General features: G+C 40.0%; 1 protein-coding gene across 1 annotated transcript in view; it reads left to right on the top strand.

Moving 5' to 3' along the window:
• The window catches only part of LOC133452461 (piezo-type mechanosensitive ion channel component 2), a 117,864-nt gene that overhangs the window by 22,500 nt on the left and 78,937 nt on the right, over positions 1 to 16,427 (top strand). Inside the window, 3 exon segments of the mRNA XM_061731784.1 lie at positions 9,211 to 9,253; positions 12,624 to 12,786; positions 14,639 to 14,918. Of these exon segments, the coding sequence (XP_061587768.1) occupies positions 9,211 to 9,253; positions 12,624 to 12,786; positions 14,639 to 14,918 (486 nt within the window).

The raw sequence follows: 16,427 nt of genomic DNA, 5'->3' as shown, positions 1-16,427 counted from the left end.
GGTGTTAATAGTTGGCCTCGGGCTTCTCATGAAACTTTGTATCAAACTGTAAAAGCTTAAAATGTCTAGACGGGACAAACCCCGACCCTGTTTTCTAATGACTTGATCTTTTTAGTGGAAGCAGCTCCGTTTCCTCCGATGACGCCGAGCCAGCTCAGAGTGCAGAACGAACCTTATCGCCTCGGGCAGAAACACAGAGTCGTTCAGCGACGGTAGACTAAATATTCTCCCAAGGAGATCTTTATTGCTGGGTTCGTGCAGGCTGCAGTTTTTGGCAGATTAAAACCCTGGAGTGATGAGTAAATCCTAACCACCTACTTTATCTAACTTTGCATGATCCTGTGATTTTCCTTTTAATTCAATGGCATGAAGCTTTGCTGAAATTTGAATGAACAGTTTGACTCTTTGTACGAGTCACAGCTCTCTTAGGGTGACTTTACAGGTAGCTGCTGCTGGATCCTGTCATTTGAGAATCAATGAGACAAAATGTTAAGAAACAACTCACTTTTAAAATGTGAGCCGAAGGGATCAAGATAAATCAGAAAACACACATGGACAGTGCACAGTTCACATCTTCAAGACAATCTGCATCTATTTTAGAGCAAAAACTATAATTTTTCCCAATTGTGACCATTTCCCTACCTATTGTTGGCATGTTTGTCAACCTATTCTTATTTTCTATTTTTGGGATTACAACAGGAAACTGTACATTACTCGCCTCCCCGCAAACTGCTGCCTCTATTCTGAGAAAATTCCTTATCTCATCTTTCTATATCTGGTATTTAGTCCCCTTGACACCCTTTTCCTTTTGGCAGCCGAGCATAAACAGAGAGTCCTCCTTCACAGTGGAGCAGTCACACCCCCCCGGATAACTTCATATAATTTCCTCTGTTTGCAACAGCCAAATACACCATTAGAGCAGAACGCTGAGTTGAGTATGACCGAGAAAAACCTTTCCAAAAGACCGACCGTCTCCAGCTGTTTAGGACAGCCCTGCGACTGGTCACCAGATGAGCTTTCCTGAGGGTCATTCCTGCGGGGTGACTGGACTCAGAGGGAACTGCATTTACAAACAGTTTGTATTAACTGTGAAAGAGCACCAGGTGGGTGGAGTTAGCTACGTCTCACATCAACTGAATTGGTTACAAACAAAATATACTGTACCTCTGACTCAGATACTTTCCTGCACTTGTCCAAACCTTTTGACAGTCTTTGTTCTTGGAGGCGATCCCCACCCATCTCCTGGCTAAATACATAAAAAAAACAAAGGAATTGCACGCTCGAATTGTCCAACATCTGATGGTTCATAAGGGGCTTAACAGCTTGTTGAATATCAGTGTTACAATAAACCGTTATTGTTGACCATTTCTGCTTTTCTTCCTCTCATGTCATCTTTCAGCAGCTGTGTAAATGTGGGACGTTGTCTGAGCCGTCTCCAAACTTGTCCGAGAATAGTTATGACAGGCTGAAATGTCGACGCTGCATAACCTCGGTCTGTGGAGAGGCGTAACTTGTATTAGGCCCCAGAGATAGAAGAGAGTGTGAAGAAATGCTGTGCTGAGGTTAACGGCCCAGCAAGCACAAAGGCTGTTTTATGATGCTCACATAAAGTCTGAGGACAGGTATTTTTGGTGCCCAGCTGGGTTGAAATGTGGCCTCGCCTCCATAGACAGAAAGTCTCACTCTCTCCTCGAGAAGCCTCAATGCCGAGCTCGGCCTGCATCCCACAATATTCTTCTGTCATGCTATGGATCACGCTGACCTCATGTTACCTTTGGCATTCCTGGAGGATGATGTCACACACAGGATGGGTTTCCTCTCTCACCTGTAGGTTTAGTTTGGGCTGGCTGAAGTTACATGTTTGCAGATGTTTGGACTTGGGATTCACTGAAGCAGAAAGGGTTCTTGCTTGTGGTCACTGGGTTTCATTGGTGCATTATGGCTTACGTGATGTTTAGAAAAAACACATTTCTTGCTTTGATTTTCATCTTTTGGATTGTAGAAAATCTAAAACTTTACAGTATAGAGTTTGTGCCAGAGCTGGCTGACATCAGAATATTTATATGAAATATTTATTGACATTGGTTGTCAAAATGTCTAAACTCATGCACCCCCTGAACTGGACATAAATTATGCTAAAATATTCCAATACAAGCTTGAAAAGAATTGCAGAGCATCAAAAAACCTAAATTTAGTGAATAAAGATGTGTATAAAAGAACATGTGTATAAAAAAACATCAGAGAGCACAGGTAGGACTTACTGTACTATTTTAAGGATAAAATTGACCCAAAGTTGAAAATGTATCAGAATTTTTCCCCAAGATTGAATGTTAAATCTATCCTCAAAGAATTAATAAAACAGGAGTAGAGAAGTAACATTATAATGATTTATAAACGCTTCATGAGCCATGCCTCTACACTGCCTGGTGGGAGTTTCGATTAATCTCATTACAGTGATGGTACCTGCACGAGATGATCTACGATATTAAACCAGGTTCATCCCACAATCACCACATGATAAAAAGAACTTGGACTTTTAGGATGTATTGTGTAGAGTTTGGTTTATTCAGATGAAAAAAAGGAAATGGTAAAAAACAAAACAAAGAACAATCCAACTGTAGAAATACAATCAGATGGAATTTGTATTAAACTGGAGAAGTGGTTAATTCCACCTCACAGGGTGAGGCGCTGTGGCTTGTTCAGAGAATACATGAAACAAAACTCTATTTTCTTTTTCTAAAATTTATATCTTTAAAATTTTTATTCCAGAGAAGAGCCTTTTTTTCACAAATCTGAAAAATTCTGACACAATATCGTGTTAAAATACTTTTATTTCGCCACATATGTATTTTTTTATTCTTTAGGAACATTCACATTTTTTTAATTTTATATTTATTCTGTGGACTAATATTTTCTTATCACTTTTTTTCTGGCTGATTCATCGATTGATTTATTTGCTAGTGGCCCCAGTATGCCTTCGTGTACCAGTACGAACATAAGGCACGTTTTCATGAGCGAGGGTTCTGGTAAACCCCCCCAAGACCGGGACCTCCAACAGAGCCACCCCCTCCTCACCCCTTCTTCCGGCGTGTCTCCATTAGGAATGGGCGATATTTTACCGTTCAGGATACACCGTCAAAAAAATTCCCCACGGTAAGAATTTGTCATCTCCCGGTAAAAACGATAAATTCCCGTTGATGACGTTTTTTTGTAAATCCGGATTTATGGTTCTGCGTTAAATCCACGCAAAACGTACAGGAAGGAAGGAAGGAAGGAAGGAAGGAAGGAAGGAAGGAAGGAAGGAAGGAAGGAAGGAAGGAAGGAAGGAAGGAAGGAAGGAAGGAAGGAAGGAAGGAAGGAAGGAAGGAAGGAAGGAAGGAAGGAAGGAAGGAAGGAAGGAAGGAAGGAAGGAAGGAAGGAAGGAAGGAAGGAAGGAAGGAAGGAAGGAAGGAAGGAAGGAAGGAAGGAAGGAAGGAAGGAAGGAAGGAAGGAAGGAAGGAAGGAAGGAAGGAAGGATATGAGCCAGAAAGAAAGAAAGAAAGAAAGAAAGAAAGAAAGAAAGAAAGAAAGAAAGAAAGAAAGAAAGAAAGAAAGAAAGAAAGAAAGAAAGAAAGAAAGAAAGAAAGAAAGAAAGAAAGAAAGAAAGAAAGAAAGAAAGAAAGAAAGAAAGAAAGAAAGAAAGAATAAATTCCCGTTGATACGTGTTTGTGTAACAAACATGGCGGATCTGAGTCATTACAGTTTTGCAGTACAGGTGTACTAATTTAATTGGTTTTTATCAATTCAATTTAATTGGTGTAGTTTAGTAGCATTTAGTATTCTTTTAGAGCAGTGTTTTGGGGGCTCCAAAGACTGAATGTGGTGATAGATTTATAGTTACAAAGGTGGAGTTGAATTGGTATTTTTTTTATCGTCATTTTTATTGTTATCGGGATAAATGCCAGAAATTATCGTGATACATTTTTTAGTCCATACCGCCCATCCCTAGTCTCCATTACACTGTAGCGACACACACCAACTATTCAGCGGACAAATAACACAGCTGACAACGAGGTGGCGGTGGTGCGCATTTTCTGCCGTTAGCTATGCCAGCCGCATAGGAGGAGACAAAAAAGAAGAAAGAGAAAAAGAAACAAATAAACAAGGGATGCTACATGCATTTTTGTTTGCGTTTTGTAAATATAGCAGTGGTAGAGATTGAGATTAAAAGAAACCCCCTCACCGTACCTCTACGTTGGCGTAATCCGCTAACAATACCTGAACTGATTCATCGGTCCATCTATCCGTTTTTCTCATCATCTCCATCTTCATCAAATGCACTTGCATCAAAATGTTTCTGGTCCAAAGGGTTCAAGTGAGTTGTGTTCATTTGATTTATGTTCACGTGGAGCAGAGACCCCCACCAGGAAGTTTCTGTTGGCCAATCCAGGTACCTCTGCTACCACAGGAACGTTTTTCACCCTGCGAAAGGTTTCTGAAGGCCACTTGTGACGGACCGCTCCTGGCAATGGAGACAAGCATCAAAGATCCAGCTCCTGAAAACCTACCCAGAACCCCGCTAATGGAAACGCAACTATAAATGCTTAACAAACTGTTTACATTGAATCAAAATCTGATTAGATGTTTAATCAAGCAATCGTTGCTTTACTCGGGGCTTGTAAATATTTGGACCGCAGAGTCTGGGATTTCTGGTACTTCATCCTCAGAGGTTAGATCAAGTAAATGTGGATTTATTTGTTGGGTGATTTACATTTGCTATTGTGTCTTTATGCCATGTAAATATCTAATTTCTTGTCTTGCATAGGTAATATACTGTAATATATAGTGTATATAATATACTGTAATTGTTACTGATGATTGCCTGCAGTTTTGAAATGCATCACACTGGATTATGTACTAGATTAATAACTGTACCTGCACCGTCTTTGTGGTCTTGGTTTTGTAGCTTGTACACAGTCAGGGCTTGTTTTTCCCGCTGATACCTTCGACTGGGAGCTGTTAGAAGTGTAAGTAGCTGCGTAGACGTGGACAGATAAGTCCTAGCAGTTCATTTTGACACTGGGTGAAGCGGTTGATGTCAGGGGATTGTTATGTGGTCTCCTCCCTTCACAGGTGTTTTTGTCCCTTTAAAGTTTTTATCAGCGTGTTTCACTACTGACATGTCTTCTCTCATGCAGCTACTGCAGCCACAGTTTTTTCATGTTCATTTTTTCATTTAATTATTTATTCAAACAGGTTAAAACAAAAACAAAAAAATAATCAGAATACATAAAATGTATATACCGAAAAAACAAAAAAACCATAAGCAAAACAAAGCAAATTAAAGAAACAAATCTATATGTAGATAAATATTTCCTGTTTGAAAGGGTGTAGGATGAAGTTTCAAATGACCTTTTCTAGTCCTACCCCTTCTAATGTTCTGTTTTTACAATTTCTTCATTTCACAGAACTTCTAAAAGAAAAGCATAAAAGAAAATAAAAAGTGGTTCAGCTGAGCAAGGCACTCTGGTCACTGGCTGTCAGTTCATGTGTCCATTTCCGTTTTGTATCCATAAAGAGTATTGATTTTAAAGATTTGTTTAAACTTACTTAGTGATTTGCATGATTTCATTTCATCTTTGCAGTTGTTCCACAGATTATCTCCCTTCACTGATACACAATGGGTTTTGATGTTTGTTCGTACATGCTGTTTTTTAAAATATCATATTCCCCTGAGATTGTTTATTTTCTTTTATTTGAAACAACTTCTTGATGTCTTGTGGCAACTGATGATGATTTGTTTTGTGCATGATTTGTAAAGTTTTGAAGTCGACCAGATCCTTAAATTTGAGTGTTCTCAGTTTGAGTTACTTGAATCTGTGGTCATCTGAGCTTTTACACCTTAACTTCAGCCAGACTTTCGACATGTTTGATGTTTCAACATCAAGCTATTCTTCCAGCCATTTCTGTCACTGATTGGAAATAAAGCAACATCAGTATCTGACTGTCTTTCTTCTTTTTTATTTTCAAGGAAACTCAGGTTACTTATTTAATGATCGAACCGCTCAACATGTGGGATTTGGACTCTGGCACGGTTGCCTTTTCTCACTGATTCTGTTCACAACATCAACAGACTGAATTTCTAGGTGCATCCAAGGAGTGGAAGGGTGCAGCTCAGTGGGCTCAGGATCACAGCTCTCCTTTAACATACGATGCGGCCCTGTTGGCCTCGTTGAGCGGGGATCTTCAGCCCTCACTAGAGAGGTTTGCAGCTGTGTGTGAAACAATGGGGATGAGAATCAACAAATCCTGAAATGAGACCACATCAGAAAACGGGGGAATGCTCCCTCTGGGTCGGGAGTGAGGTACTTTCTCAGGTTTTTATTTCTTTTCTTCTTTTCTTGGTGCCTCTAGTGGACTTTATTGACAAAGCAGACAGGAAATGGGGACAGAGAGAGAGGGAGCAGGGGAAGACATGCAACAAAGGGCTACAGGCTGCAACTCGAACCCGCACCAGCTGTGTGAGGACTGTGTCCTCTGTATTGTATATGGTGGAGGAGTGTCTTTGGGTCTTGTAAAGGAGTGAGGAAAGAATGGAGACAGACTGATCGGTATATCGTCTGCAGTAGTGTGGACTCTGCATCGTTCTGTTGCAGTAAAGAGAGTAGGGCTGGGGATCGATTTAAATGTCAAGAATCGATTCGATTCCGATTCTTAAGATTCAGAATCGATTATCAAGATTTGATTTGATCCGATTCGATTCCGATATTTATTTGGGTTAGTGTTATTAAAACTGTTTTTTTTTAGCTGTTGCATGAATTATATGACTGTAGTTATGCAAAATATTACTACTAGTATTATATTGAGATTAAACAGCAAGTATTGGCAGCTAATGATGCTGTAAGGACCAATCAGCTCCCAAGATGCTGATAGAACTGCATTCAGAAACATTGTGGGGCAGAATTATCAAACAGATCCAGGGAGGAAACAGACGGATGAAATCGGTTTTTCCCACATTCCGTTTTTATTTGTTCCATTTTCGGTCTATTTTGGTTTTTAATTTTTGAGCATTTGGTTTTTAGCATTTTTTGCAAATGTAACCCCAAGACAGTATATAAAGTAATGAAATATAGACAATTTATGCAATTATAACCGAACACTTTAATGTTTTCATACCTTTAAACATATTTAAAGGCAAAAGCATGGCAGCAGTTATTCTCATGTCCAACAAAACATTCCTTTTTTTGGGATAAACAAAAAAATAACCAAAAGTTGAAATGTAATGATGGAAAAAAAAAAACATAAATAAAAAAAAAAAAAAAGAACCCCCCCCCCCCAAAAAAAAAAAAAATCACAAAAAAAATCGATCTTTAGACATATGAATCGATTTTTAGGAATTAATATGAGAATCGATTTAGAATTGGGAAAACGATGTGAGCCAAAAGGCAGAGCTCTCTGTTTACCGGTCGACCGTTGTTCCTACCTTCATCTATGGGTCTTTGGGTCCCATAGATGACTGTAGGCTGTGACTTTCAGTGACTTTCCTCACAGAGTTGTTGGACGATTTTTTATTTTTTTTTAAATATTTTTATCCCGGTTTTTTCCCATTTTTACCACCCCGTGCTCCTACCTACTGACAGTCCTGGGCATTGCCATCCTCTACCAACCCCGGGAGGGCCCTGCACTGAGCTCAGGTCTCCTCCTTAACCTGAGGAGTGAGCAGGCCGCATCTTTTCACCAGACAGGGTGGGGCTTCTCCGGCCGGACGTAGCGCGTGGAAGGATCACGTTATTCCGGCCGGATCCTCCCCACCCCATCTGGCGCCCCGGTTGGCCAGAGGGGGCATGTATAGCCCAGGACTGTGTGCATGTTTTTGTGAGGGTAGCTCCCATTAGCTACCCAAGGGAACACGGGGAGAACATGCAAACTCCACACAGAAAGATCCTTTCGCCAACCCCACCCATGGTGTGGGCACTGAAGTCATGGGGGAACTAACACGCACTTCAGCGCCCACAGCGTCCCCCGGCGGGAATCGAACCCAGGACTTCTTGCTGCGAGACCGCTGCACTACCAGCTGTGCCACCGTGCCCCCCGGACGCTCTTAGATTTGAGTGAAAAGTGTTTTCATCTGGGAGAGACTTGAAGTAGAACTGCTGCTCCTCCCCAACGAGAGACGCCACCGAAGGTAGTTCAGGCATCAAGAGAGCATGAACCCTGGAGACCTCCATGGGTGGTTTCAGGCATGTCCAACAGGGTAGTAGAGAACAAACTAAAACTAAATGTCCTGAAAACTAAATGTCTTGTTCTTGGCTCTAAACATGCCCTGAGGTCTGATCCTAAGCTGTGTCTTTCTGTGCAAGGTGTTGCCATTGAACAGGTCAAAAAAGCCAAACTGTTGGGAGTAACTGTCGATGAAACATTATCTTGGTCTTCTCATATTAATAATATTGTGTCTAAAATGAGTAGTAAAATCTCTAATATTAGAAGAAGCACCTATCTGCTGAATGAAACAACTATCAAATTACTAATTCAATCTCTAGTCTTCTCTCATCTTGACTACTGCTCAACAGTTTGGTCCTGTGCCTCCAAACAAGAACTTGTAAAACTCCAGCTCACTCAGAACAGAGCGGCATATTGGATATTCGCCTCTCGTCACCTACTGTATATTATTATTATTATTATTATTATTTGCAAAAAATTTTGTTACACCCTAAAACGAATATTGTTTAAGTGCTTTGCAAGCGATCATCCAAAATAGCTGTCCTCTGTCCACAGTCAGAGATCAAACAGATAATGTGTTTCATCCAGATGTTGAACAGAGGTCGGACGATCTTTGTCCTTCTCGATTCAAGACTAAAATAGTCTCTGGAAATATCTCATCAATGAGCCGGTTAGTCAGCTATGGTCCACCGGATCAGACTATGTGAACAGAGGAAGACTTTTTTACTGAAAGGTTTGGTGAAATGTAGGAAAACTTAACAAACTAAATCCTGTTCTGGTTTTACAGACTGGAGCTAACCTTTTTTCTGTATCCATAGCGACCAACGAGCAGCAGACACCTGCAACTGTTGAATCACTGGGAACAATGTTGGGAATATTTGCTTCTTACTGCCGTGAAAGTGCTGTGCTGCTGTGCCCTGTGTTATTAATGGGCTTTTAAAAGTTTGTAGTCGTGTGCTTTTGCCAAATGAAAAAAATGTAATTCACTGACTTTTATGTTTTTTCCTTCAGGTTCGTCATGGGAGCGCTCCATACGACAAATCGGCTTTGAGAGGTAAAACAGTTATTTATCAGGTGTACAAAATATATTTAATCACAGCACATTTGAGGGAAACCCCCTTTTGTATTTGTTAAAACACTGTTATGAAATAAGTTGTGGTATCCAAGTTGACAAAATTTACAAATTAGATGCTTTTACTGGAACGGATGAGACTGAGTTCAGTGACTATGGACTGAAGAAAGGGACAGAAGGGAAATCAAAGAAGCAGGTCATTTTATTTACAATCAAAAGCAAATCACCTTTAAGCTTCTTGACATTTTTACTTCACATATCAAATACCACTCATGCACTTCTTATCTTTTACTGTATTTGCAAGTAAGAGGCTGCATTGACTCAGTAGAGTGTCCTTAATACAGCAACCTCAGAATAACATTAACCATCACTTTTATGCGTTTATCTGATTTGGCCCGTCATCTGAAGGGCTGTATAAACGCTGCTAACCTGTCCCTGTGTGGACTCTTGATGAATGCTAAACCCAATTACACTGGACAGCCAGTTGACAGGCTTATTTTTCAAAGCTTTTGCTGCTGTGTCTGTCTCCGCACATCCCGTGATCGTATTAGATGTGGTTTCCTGAGTACGGGAATGTCCAAGCCGAGCCACGTGCTTTTTCCAGTACTCAACATCCCTCAGTGGATAGTGTACTGTACAGTAAGTGGCGGAAGTAGCTCCATAAACATTTTATCCTGCCTGCATTTACCTGTTTGTGTTGTGTATCGCATGCAGTGCATATACGATATTTACAGCTGCATTTGCCCCCTTTTACTGCCTCTTTAGTGGAACATATAGTCTCATGGATACGAGCATACAGAAAATTCTGCACGTTTCTTTCAACCGGGACCGATCTCCATAAATCCTATATGATGTACCTGTCTCTTGGTGCCGTATTGGTGGCTTTCCAATGAAGCTGCATGACTAATTCCTCCTGCACCCGGAGGTACCGTACATAAGACAGGTGTCGTCCCTGCAAATGTTGTTGTAATTCTCTCACACAAGTACGACAAAGTGGTAGTTTCTAAGGTTGATCCCTCAGCCTTGCTCGGATGCAGTGGTTTCCATCTCTTTCATTGCTTTGAAGATGCATGAATCTTATCAACAATAAAGCACATGGGGGTAGAAAAAAAGACGGCCCACCTCTTTCTCTTGAGTGTCTGCATTTTCCATCACATTGATTAGCACTCTGTTTTCAACCTGTTACTTTTATAAGCTTTTTACCCACTCCAGGCCGGAGTGAGAATAGTTCTGTTTGCTTCTCCAGATATTTTATAACCACAGCGAAACATTATTTTATTTTCTCTGTTGCCTGCGCTGAATCACTGGTGTGTGTGTGTGTAGATTGTTGTAAGTTGTTTAATTAAACTTGGAGCTCAGCATGAAATGTAAAGAAAACACTGAGGTGGTCAAACACAGGATGTAGCACAACTGTTGTAAAGCTGAAATAGAGATTGATTTGGATGATAAAAGAGCATTTTAAAGGTTTTGAAACCTGTTAGGCATTTCAAGGACATTTTTATTTGCTTTAATTGTACATGCAATCATGACACCTCGTAAAACTTGGCCTCAGGCGGCATAAATGCATTAAATTGGATTGTATGAACACAGCCGGACGTTGCTGTCATGGCAACAGTCAGCCATCACTGTTCAGTTTTCTGTATGCACATGCTTTTTAGTATTTAGAGGTGAGCAGAACAATTAAACAAAGGTTCTTCGGTGTTATGCTTTACTTAAAAAATTAAAAATAAAAGTCTATAATAGCAGTATGAAGATGTGCTGTTGATCCGCTCTTCACTCTGCCTCCACTCTCCATTAACTTTGAATGTGGTGGCATTCAGTGTTGTCGCACTGGATTGTGCTTTCACTATTTCAAAGCAAGTCACTTCTGGAGTGGGAAGGAATTTGATCTGGTTGTTTATCGGTATGACGAAGACACTTCAGGAAAGTTCATTTTCAAGTGTGCAGTGTTTTCGCAGAATGAAAATGGCCCTTTTTCTTCTACTTTTCAGTCCACAGTGAGCAGCAAGTCCCTTTGGTCTCAAACTGCTCTGTGCAGTCTGTGCCGAATAAAACGTGGCACTGAATAAACGCAGAGAAAAATAAATGAAGTGTTAACCTGGTTGTTCCCATGGTGCATACACAGTTTATCTGGCCTTGGCTTCAAATGTTGCTGCTCTTTCTTGTGAAGGTGGAGGCTCCTTTCTTGTTGCTCAGCGAAACTTTTTTTTTTTTGCATAACTCGTGCCCTTAAGCAGTGATGCTCCGGCTCATCTGAACTGACCGGTTGACCATGGTCAAATGCAGTCACCTGCGGTCACCTGTGGTCATGAATCAGACAAAAATATGCATAATGATATTACGGTCTGGTTAGAATAGTTATCGCACTTTGAAAATGAATAGATGTATTTAAACACCAAACGCTATATAGGTCATTAATACTAAGAGATCCTTGGCTGATTAACATGAAGACGCAGCACCAACTTTCCGCACAGGCGCAGGTGGGTGATGGAGATGGTTGGGGAAAAGTTGAAGGTGGAGGAATTGGCACAACAAAACATTAGCAAGCTGGCTACGTGAACGGGGCTTATATGATCAAAAGTGCTCCTCCTGGAGCTGAAAACATTTTAAAGACGTGGCTAATTGTGCCTGCTACCTTATGTTGAACAAAGGACGCCATTCTCAAGGGAGCAAACATGTTTTTCACAGTTGAGTTAACTGAAAGAGGCGTTCTCATGGTCTTTTTGTTTGTATGGAATTTGACTCAGTTGTTAATAGCGATACATTTAAAAGCAGCAAGCCTGATTTCATTAAAGAGGGTGGTCCCCCATATAAAAGCTGAACCATTCAACACAACACATATTAAAAGAACAATTAACTGATGGAAAACTCCAGCTTCCCATGCACTCATGAGAACAGGTAGGATTTTCTGAAACGTTCTGCACCATTGCTGCAATGTTATTTGTTCCCATGAGCTTTTGAACACTTTGACTCATCAAAGAGGAATAATAGGAAAGAATGACTAACGTGCCAATATATGTATATATTTTTTTAACTTTAAGAAGACTGAGAAACAGATTGGTCCGTGACAGATTCCTTTTATTCATGAGCCAAAGTCAACAAAACGAGTGACCACAGGATCCCTTGATTTCCCACACAAACTGTACAGACATGGGCGATTAAGAGTAATCGTCTAAGGATAGATAAGTGTAGTTTACCATGTCTGTATTTTCTTAATTTTCGTTGGTAACCCAGCCTGCAAGAATTTGCTCAAGATCCCAACTTGGGGATGCACTTGGATTCATCTGAGCTGTCAGGAGACAAGCGTCTGCTTTCTGTCAGTACATGCCCTCTGTTTTCTGTTTTTCACCAGCGTGATCGGTGCGGATGCAGGGAACGGCATCCGAGTGTTCATCCCTGACATCGGCATGTTTGTGGTGGGCTTGGCCATCTGGTTGCTGTGCCGCAGTTTGGTCCAGAAGAGGCCGCCTGAGGACATGGCCCAGTACAACGCAGACTTCGAGGCAGAGGAGCAAGTGGGTTTCATTTGTGCTGATGCGCAGTGGTCTGCCTCACGCAATTACATTCAGGAATAAAGCTTATAGTAACTGATACGATACTGGAGACGGAGCTCAGAATAAACATCATGATGAATACACATGATTACATGAATTAAAACCTGAAAAAAGCAGCAAATCCTGTGCGAAGCTCGAAACTTGATTCTACTATTGTCCTATTTTAAACATGAAATTAAATTAATTAATTAAAATGCGATTGCAACAACCATTCCAACTCACAAGTTTCCCAGCTGTGTCGATGAGTGAGAAAGTCAAAGAAGTTAAAAAAACAACTGGACTTTAAAACCATTTAATTATAGTTTCTACCACTATTTGAAATCCACAAGTGAAACATCAATCTTAGTTAAGGTGTGTTTTATGATAAACTGTCTGGGAAACTATGTATAAGAAGATTTTTATGTTTGCAAAACTTAAGTCAAAACGAAAAGCTGATATTAAGCATGTTTTTTTTAAAGAGGAAACGTCTCGGCCTGTTTGAAGTAACGACCTCCAAATATACCTGTTGCCATAGACGTCCTAAGTAAACATCCTGAGACGAACTAAAAGATTTCAGATGTCATTTAAATGTCCTCAGCAGTTTTTGAAAGTGTAAGAATGAGTATCAGTGTAAGAGTGTAAGAATGCTAATAAAATGAAAATAAAATGAAAAAACAAACCAAGTGTGTTAAAAATGAGAATGATCTGAAATTAGAAAATAAATGTTTCTTCACACATTAAAAAAGAAACACAAAAAATAGTAAATCGGCGGCTGTTTTGTCATACTTTAAGGCAGTTGTTTTAACTCTGCTGACTGAAATGGACTGCCTCTATAGTAAATATAACATTGTTATTTTCTTCTGACACGGGGTTGAAGCTATGGCTGCGATGCATATCGATGGGTATCACTTATGTGATTGACTTTCACACTATATATTGAGACTGCAGATGAGCCCGTGCCCTCATGGGGCCTCATGATCATTATTTTCCCACAGTTTTATTATTTCGAACTTTAAATCTTGGACCTTAACCAAAATTCCCTCTGTTTTTCAACTCAGTGAGTCCATCCTGCAAAAGGATATCTCATTTCCCAAAGTCTGGATTTCTGAACCATCCCTTACAGTAACTCAGATCTCTGACTCTTCATTGTTTGAAAAAGGAGCATTTAGATGCGTTCTTTGACATTTACGAGTATTACTAATTATTGTGCTGCAAAAATTGTAATTAAAGCATCCACTAAAACGTTTTCTGTTTTCATTCTCAACATCCTGCAAGCTTCACAAGCCATGAAAAGCAGGAGTTTGAATTTAGACATCTGTGTGAGAGTTGATGACTTGGAAAACAGCCCTGATCCCCTGGCAGGTCTCTTTATGACTCAGTCTTAATTAAATCCACATTCACTTTCGCTTCGACTGCTCACACTGGCACAGATGCTGTTGGCTTCCCATCACCGAGAAACACCAGAAATTCATCTGTGCAGTGTGTTGTGGGCTGTCTCTCTAAGCCAAAGTTATTGTTTCGGTCTAAATGAGACCCATGCCACCTGCTACTTTTCCTTTCCAGTGGCATATATGTTGAAATATATGTCTGACAGCGCTGGATGCAGAGCCAATACTAATATTTCCAGAGGAAAACATCTGCTAAAGGCTGAATGATATGTGTGAGGAAGCCATACAAATATGTATTCAAATGTTTTCTGAACTGTACAGACATTTGTAAGATGGTGGAGGATACAGTTTACAGGAAGCAGTTTTCAGCACCATGGAGAGCGCTGACCTCCATAATTCATATTTCATATCTTAAGTATGTCTTAACACTGTGATCCACCTCATAGGAAGAAGAGGAGAAGCTGAGCCTGGATGACAACATCCTGCTGGAGGAGGACCTTGAAGCAGGCTACGAAGCTGAGGAGGATGAAGAGAATGAAGACTTCTATGAGGAGGAAGAGGAGGAGGAGGGGGAGGAAGAGGAGGAGGAAGAAGAGGAGAAAGAGAGCACAAAGATGAAGATTCTGCGACTGGTTGCGGAGGTGGCGTCCAAAGTGAAGGAGAGCATCGGCAACTTGATCACCACGGCAGGGAAAGTAGTGGTCACCATCTTGCTGGGCTTAACAGGTGAATTCATCTGTTTTTCTTCATGCACAATGAAAAATATTTACTCCATAACTGAATATAAAATTACTTTTTACCAACCAGGCAGTGACATATTTCATTTAATAGCTGATCAGTACACAACATGTTACACTTAGAACATAACGGGGCTATTAATTTTACACAAACAAAATCTATTGCCTGTATAGACCGAATGTTGCATTGAATATTAGAAAGTATATCATCCATTTAACTGCTGAGAAAGCGTTTCCCAGCACTTTTACTGTTCTCTGCCTGCGTGTCTCCTCCGTTGCAGCTAAGAGCAGCTACTATTCTATCAGTTTTCTTTTTTTTTCTACTCTTAGTTGATCTATGAAGTTGTTTGAGAGGCTAGTAAAAGGTGCAATTGGTCTGCGTTGACATTTTATGGTCATTAAATTCCTTTTTTTTGTATAGTTTGGTTGATGAATCTCATCAGATTTGTGTCGAGTCTGGCCAGAGAATCCATCTTGGTAGCCTTTTTTGTATTGCTGAGTAATGTAAAAGTGTATTAACTGAAATTGAAAAAAATATAGTATTCAAAGCTGCATCAAAGTGCTATAAATTGATCCAAGCTAGCTTGAATCTAATTGAAGCAAGCTTTTTTGATAAAACACAGAAACTTAGCAAAGTCTAATTTGTTTTCCTGCGGACTTGATCAAAGCAGCAAGAAACAAGTTGGCGAGTTTCTTGTTCACAAAATTTTCTAACTTCCTGCTCAGCCAGAAACTTGCTGACTTGGGTAATTTACTTGTAATTGATGTAAACTCGACAGTGCTCTGTTTTCAGTCAGGTCTTAGTTGTGACACTAGTCAATAGAGCGTCCCAAAGACATTACATAACTTAAAGGAACCAAAGACAAGGATAATGTTTTTTCTTTTAAAGTCAAACAGAGAATGACAATGAAGGGTTTTCTTTCAGTGGAAAAAGAGGTTTTTATTCTTCTCTTGACTGGATTTATTCATACCTACTGTTTAGGTCTGCTTGTCTGCTTGAGGCTTGGCAATGACGGACGGATGGCTCCTCAAATCTGAGAAAGTTTAGAGGGAACTTTGCCTTTTTCACATAGTTACCAATAGATTATTCTGATCAACAAATGATCTCACGTGTAAGATTGTTGAAATTATAACAATAAATATATTAGGACTACTTTTGTGACTTGTATTCACACTGTATTGTGCATCTTTAAATGATAATTAAAATTAAAATAACTTGACCCCTACAAAAGGGAAGTTTTCTTCTTTATTTTTTACAGGTGCAATAGTTAATAGAAATCTGAAAATAACACATTTAATGTAACAGGAGAAACCAAAATACTCAGGAATCATAGCAGCGGTGATAAAATATGAAAATAAACGCACTTTATATAAGTGAAAACGAAACTGTTTACGGAAATATAATAGTTGTAATATAGTGAATGATAGAAATAAAAGTCCCTCAGATCATCCAGGATAGCGCTGGCTGCCACAGACTCACAGAACATCCTGAGCATTG

This window comes from Cololabis saira, chromosome 10 (genome assembly GCF_033807715.1).
Source record: "Cololabis saira isolate AMF1-May2022 chromosome 10, fColSai1.1, whole genome shotgun sequence".
Lineage (NCBI taxonomy): Eukaryota > Metazoa > Chordata > Actinopteri > Beloniformes > Belonidae > Cololabis > Cololabis saira.
Note: the sequence above shows the minus strand (reverse complement) of the source record. Positions and strands in the feature narration are given on the sequence as shown.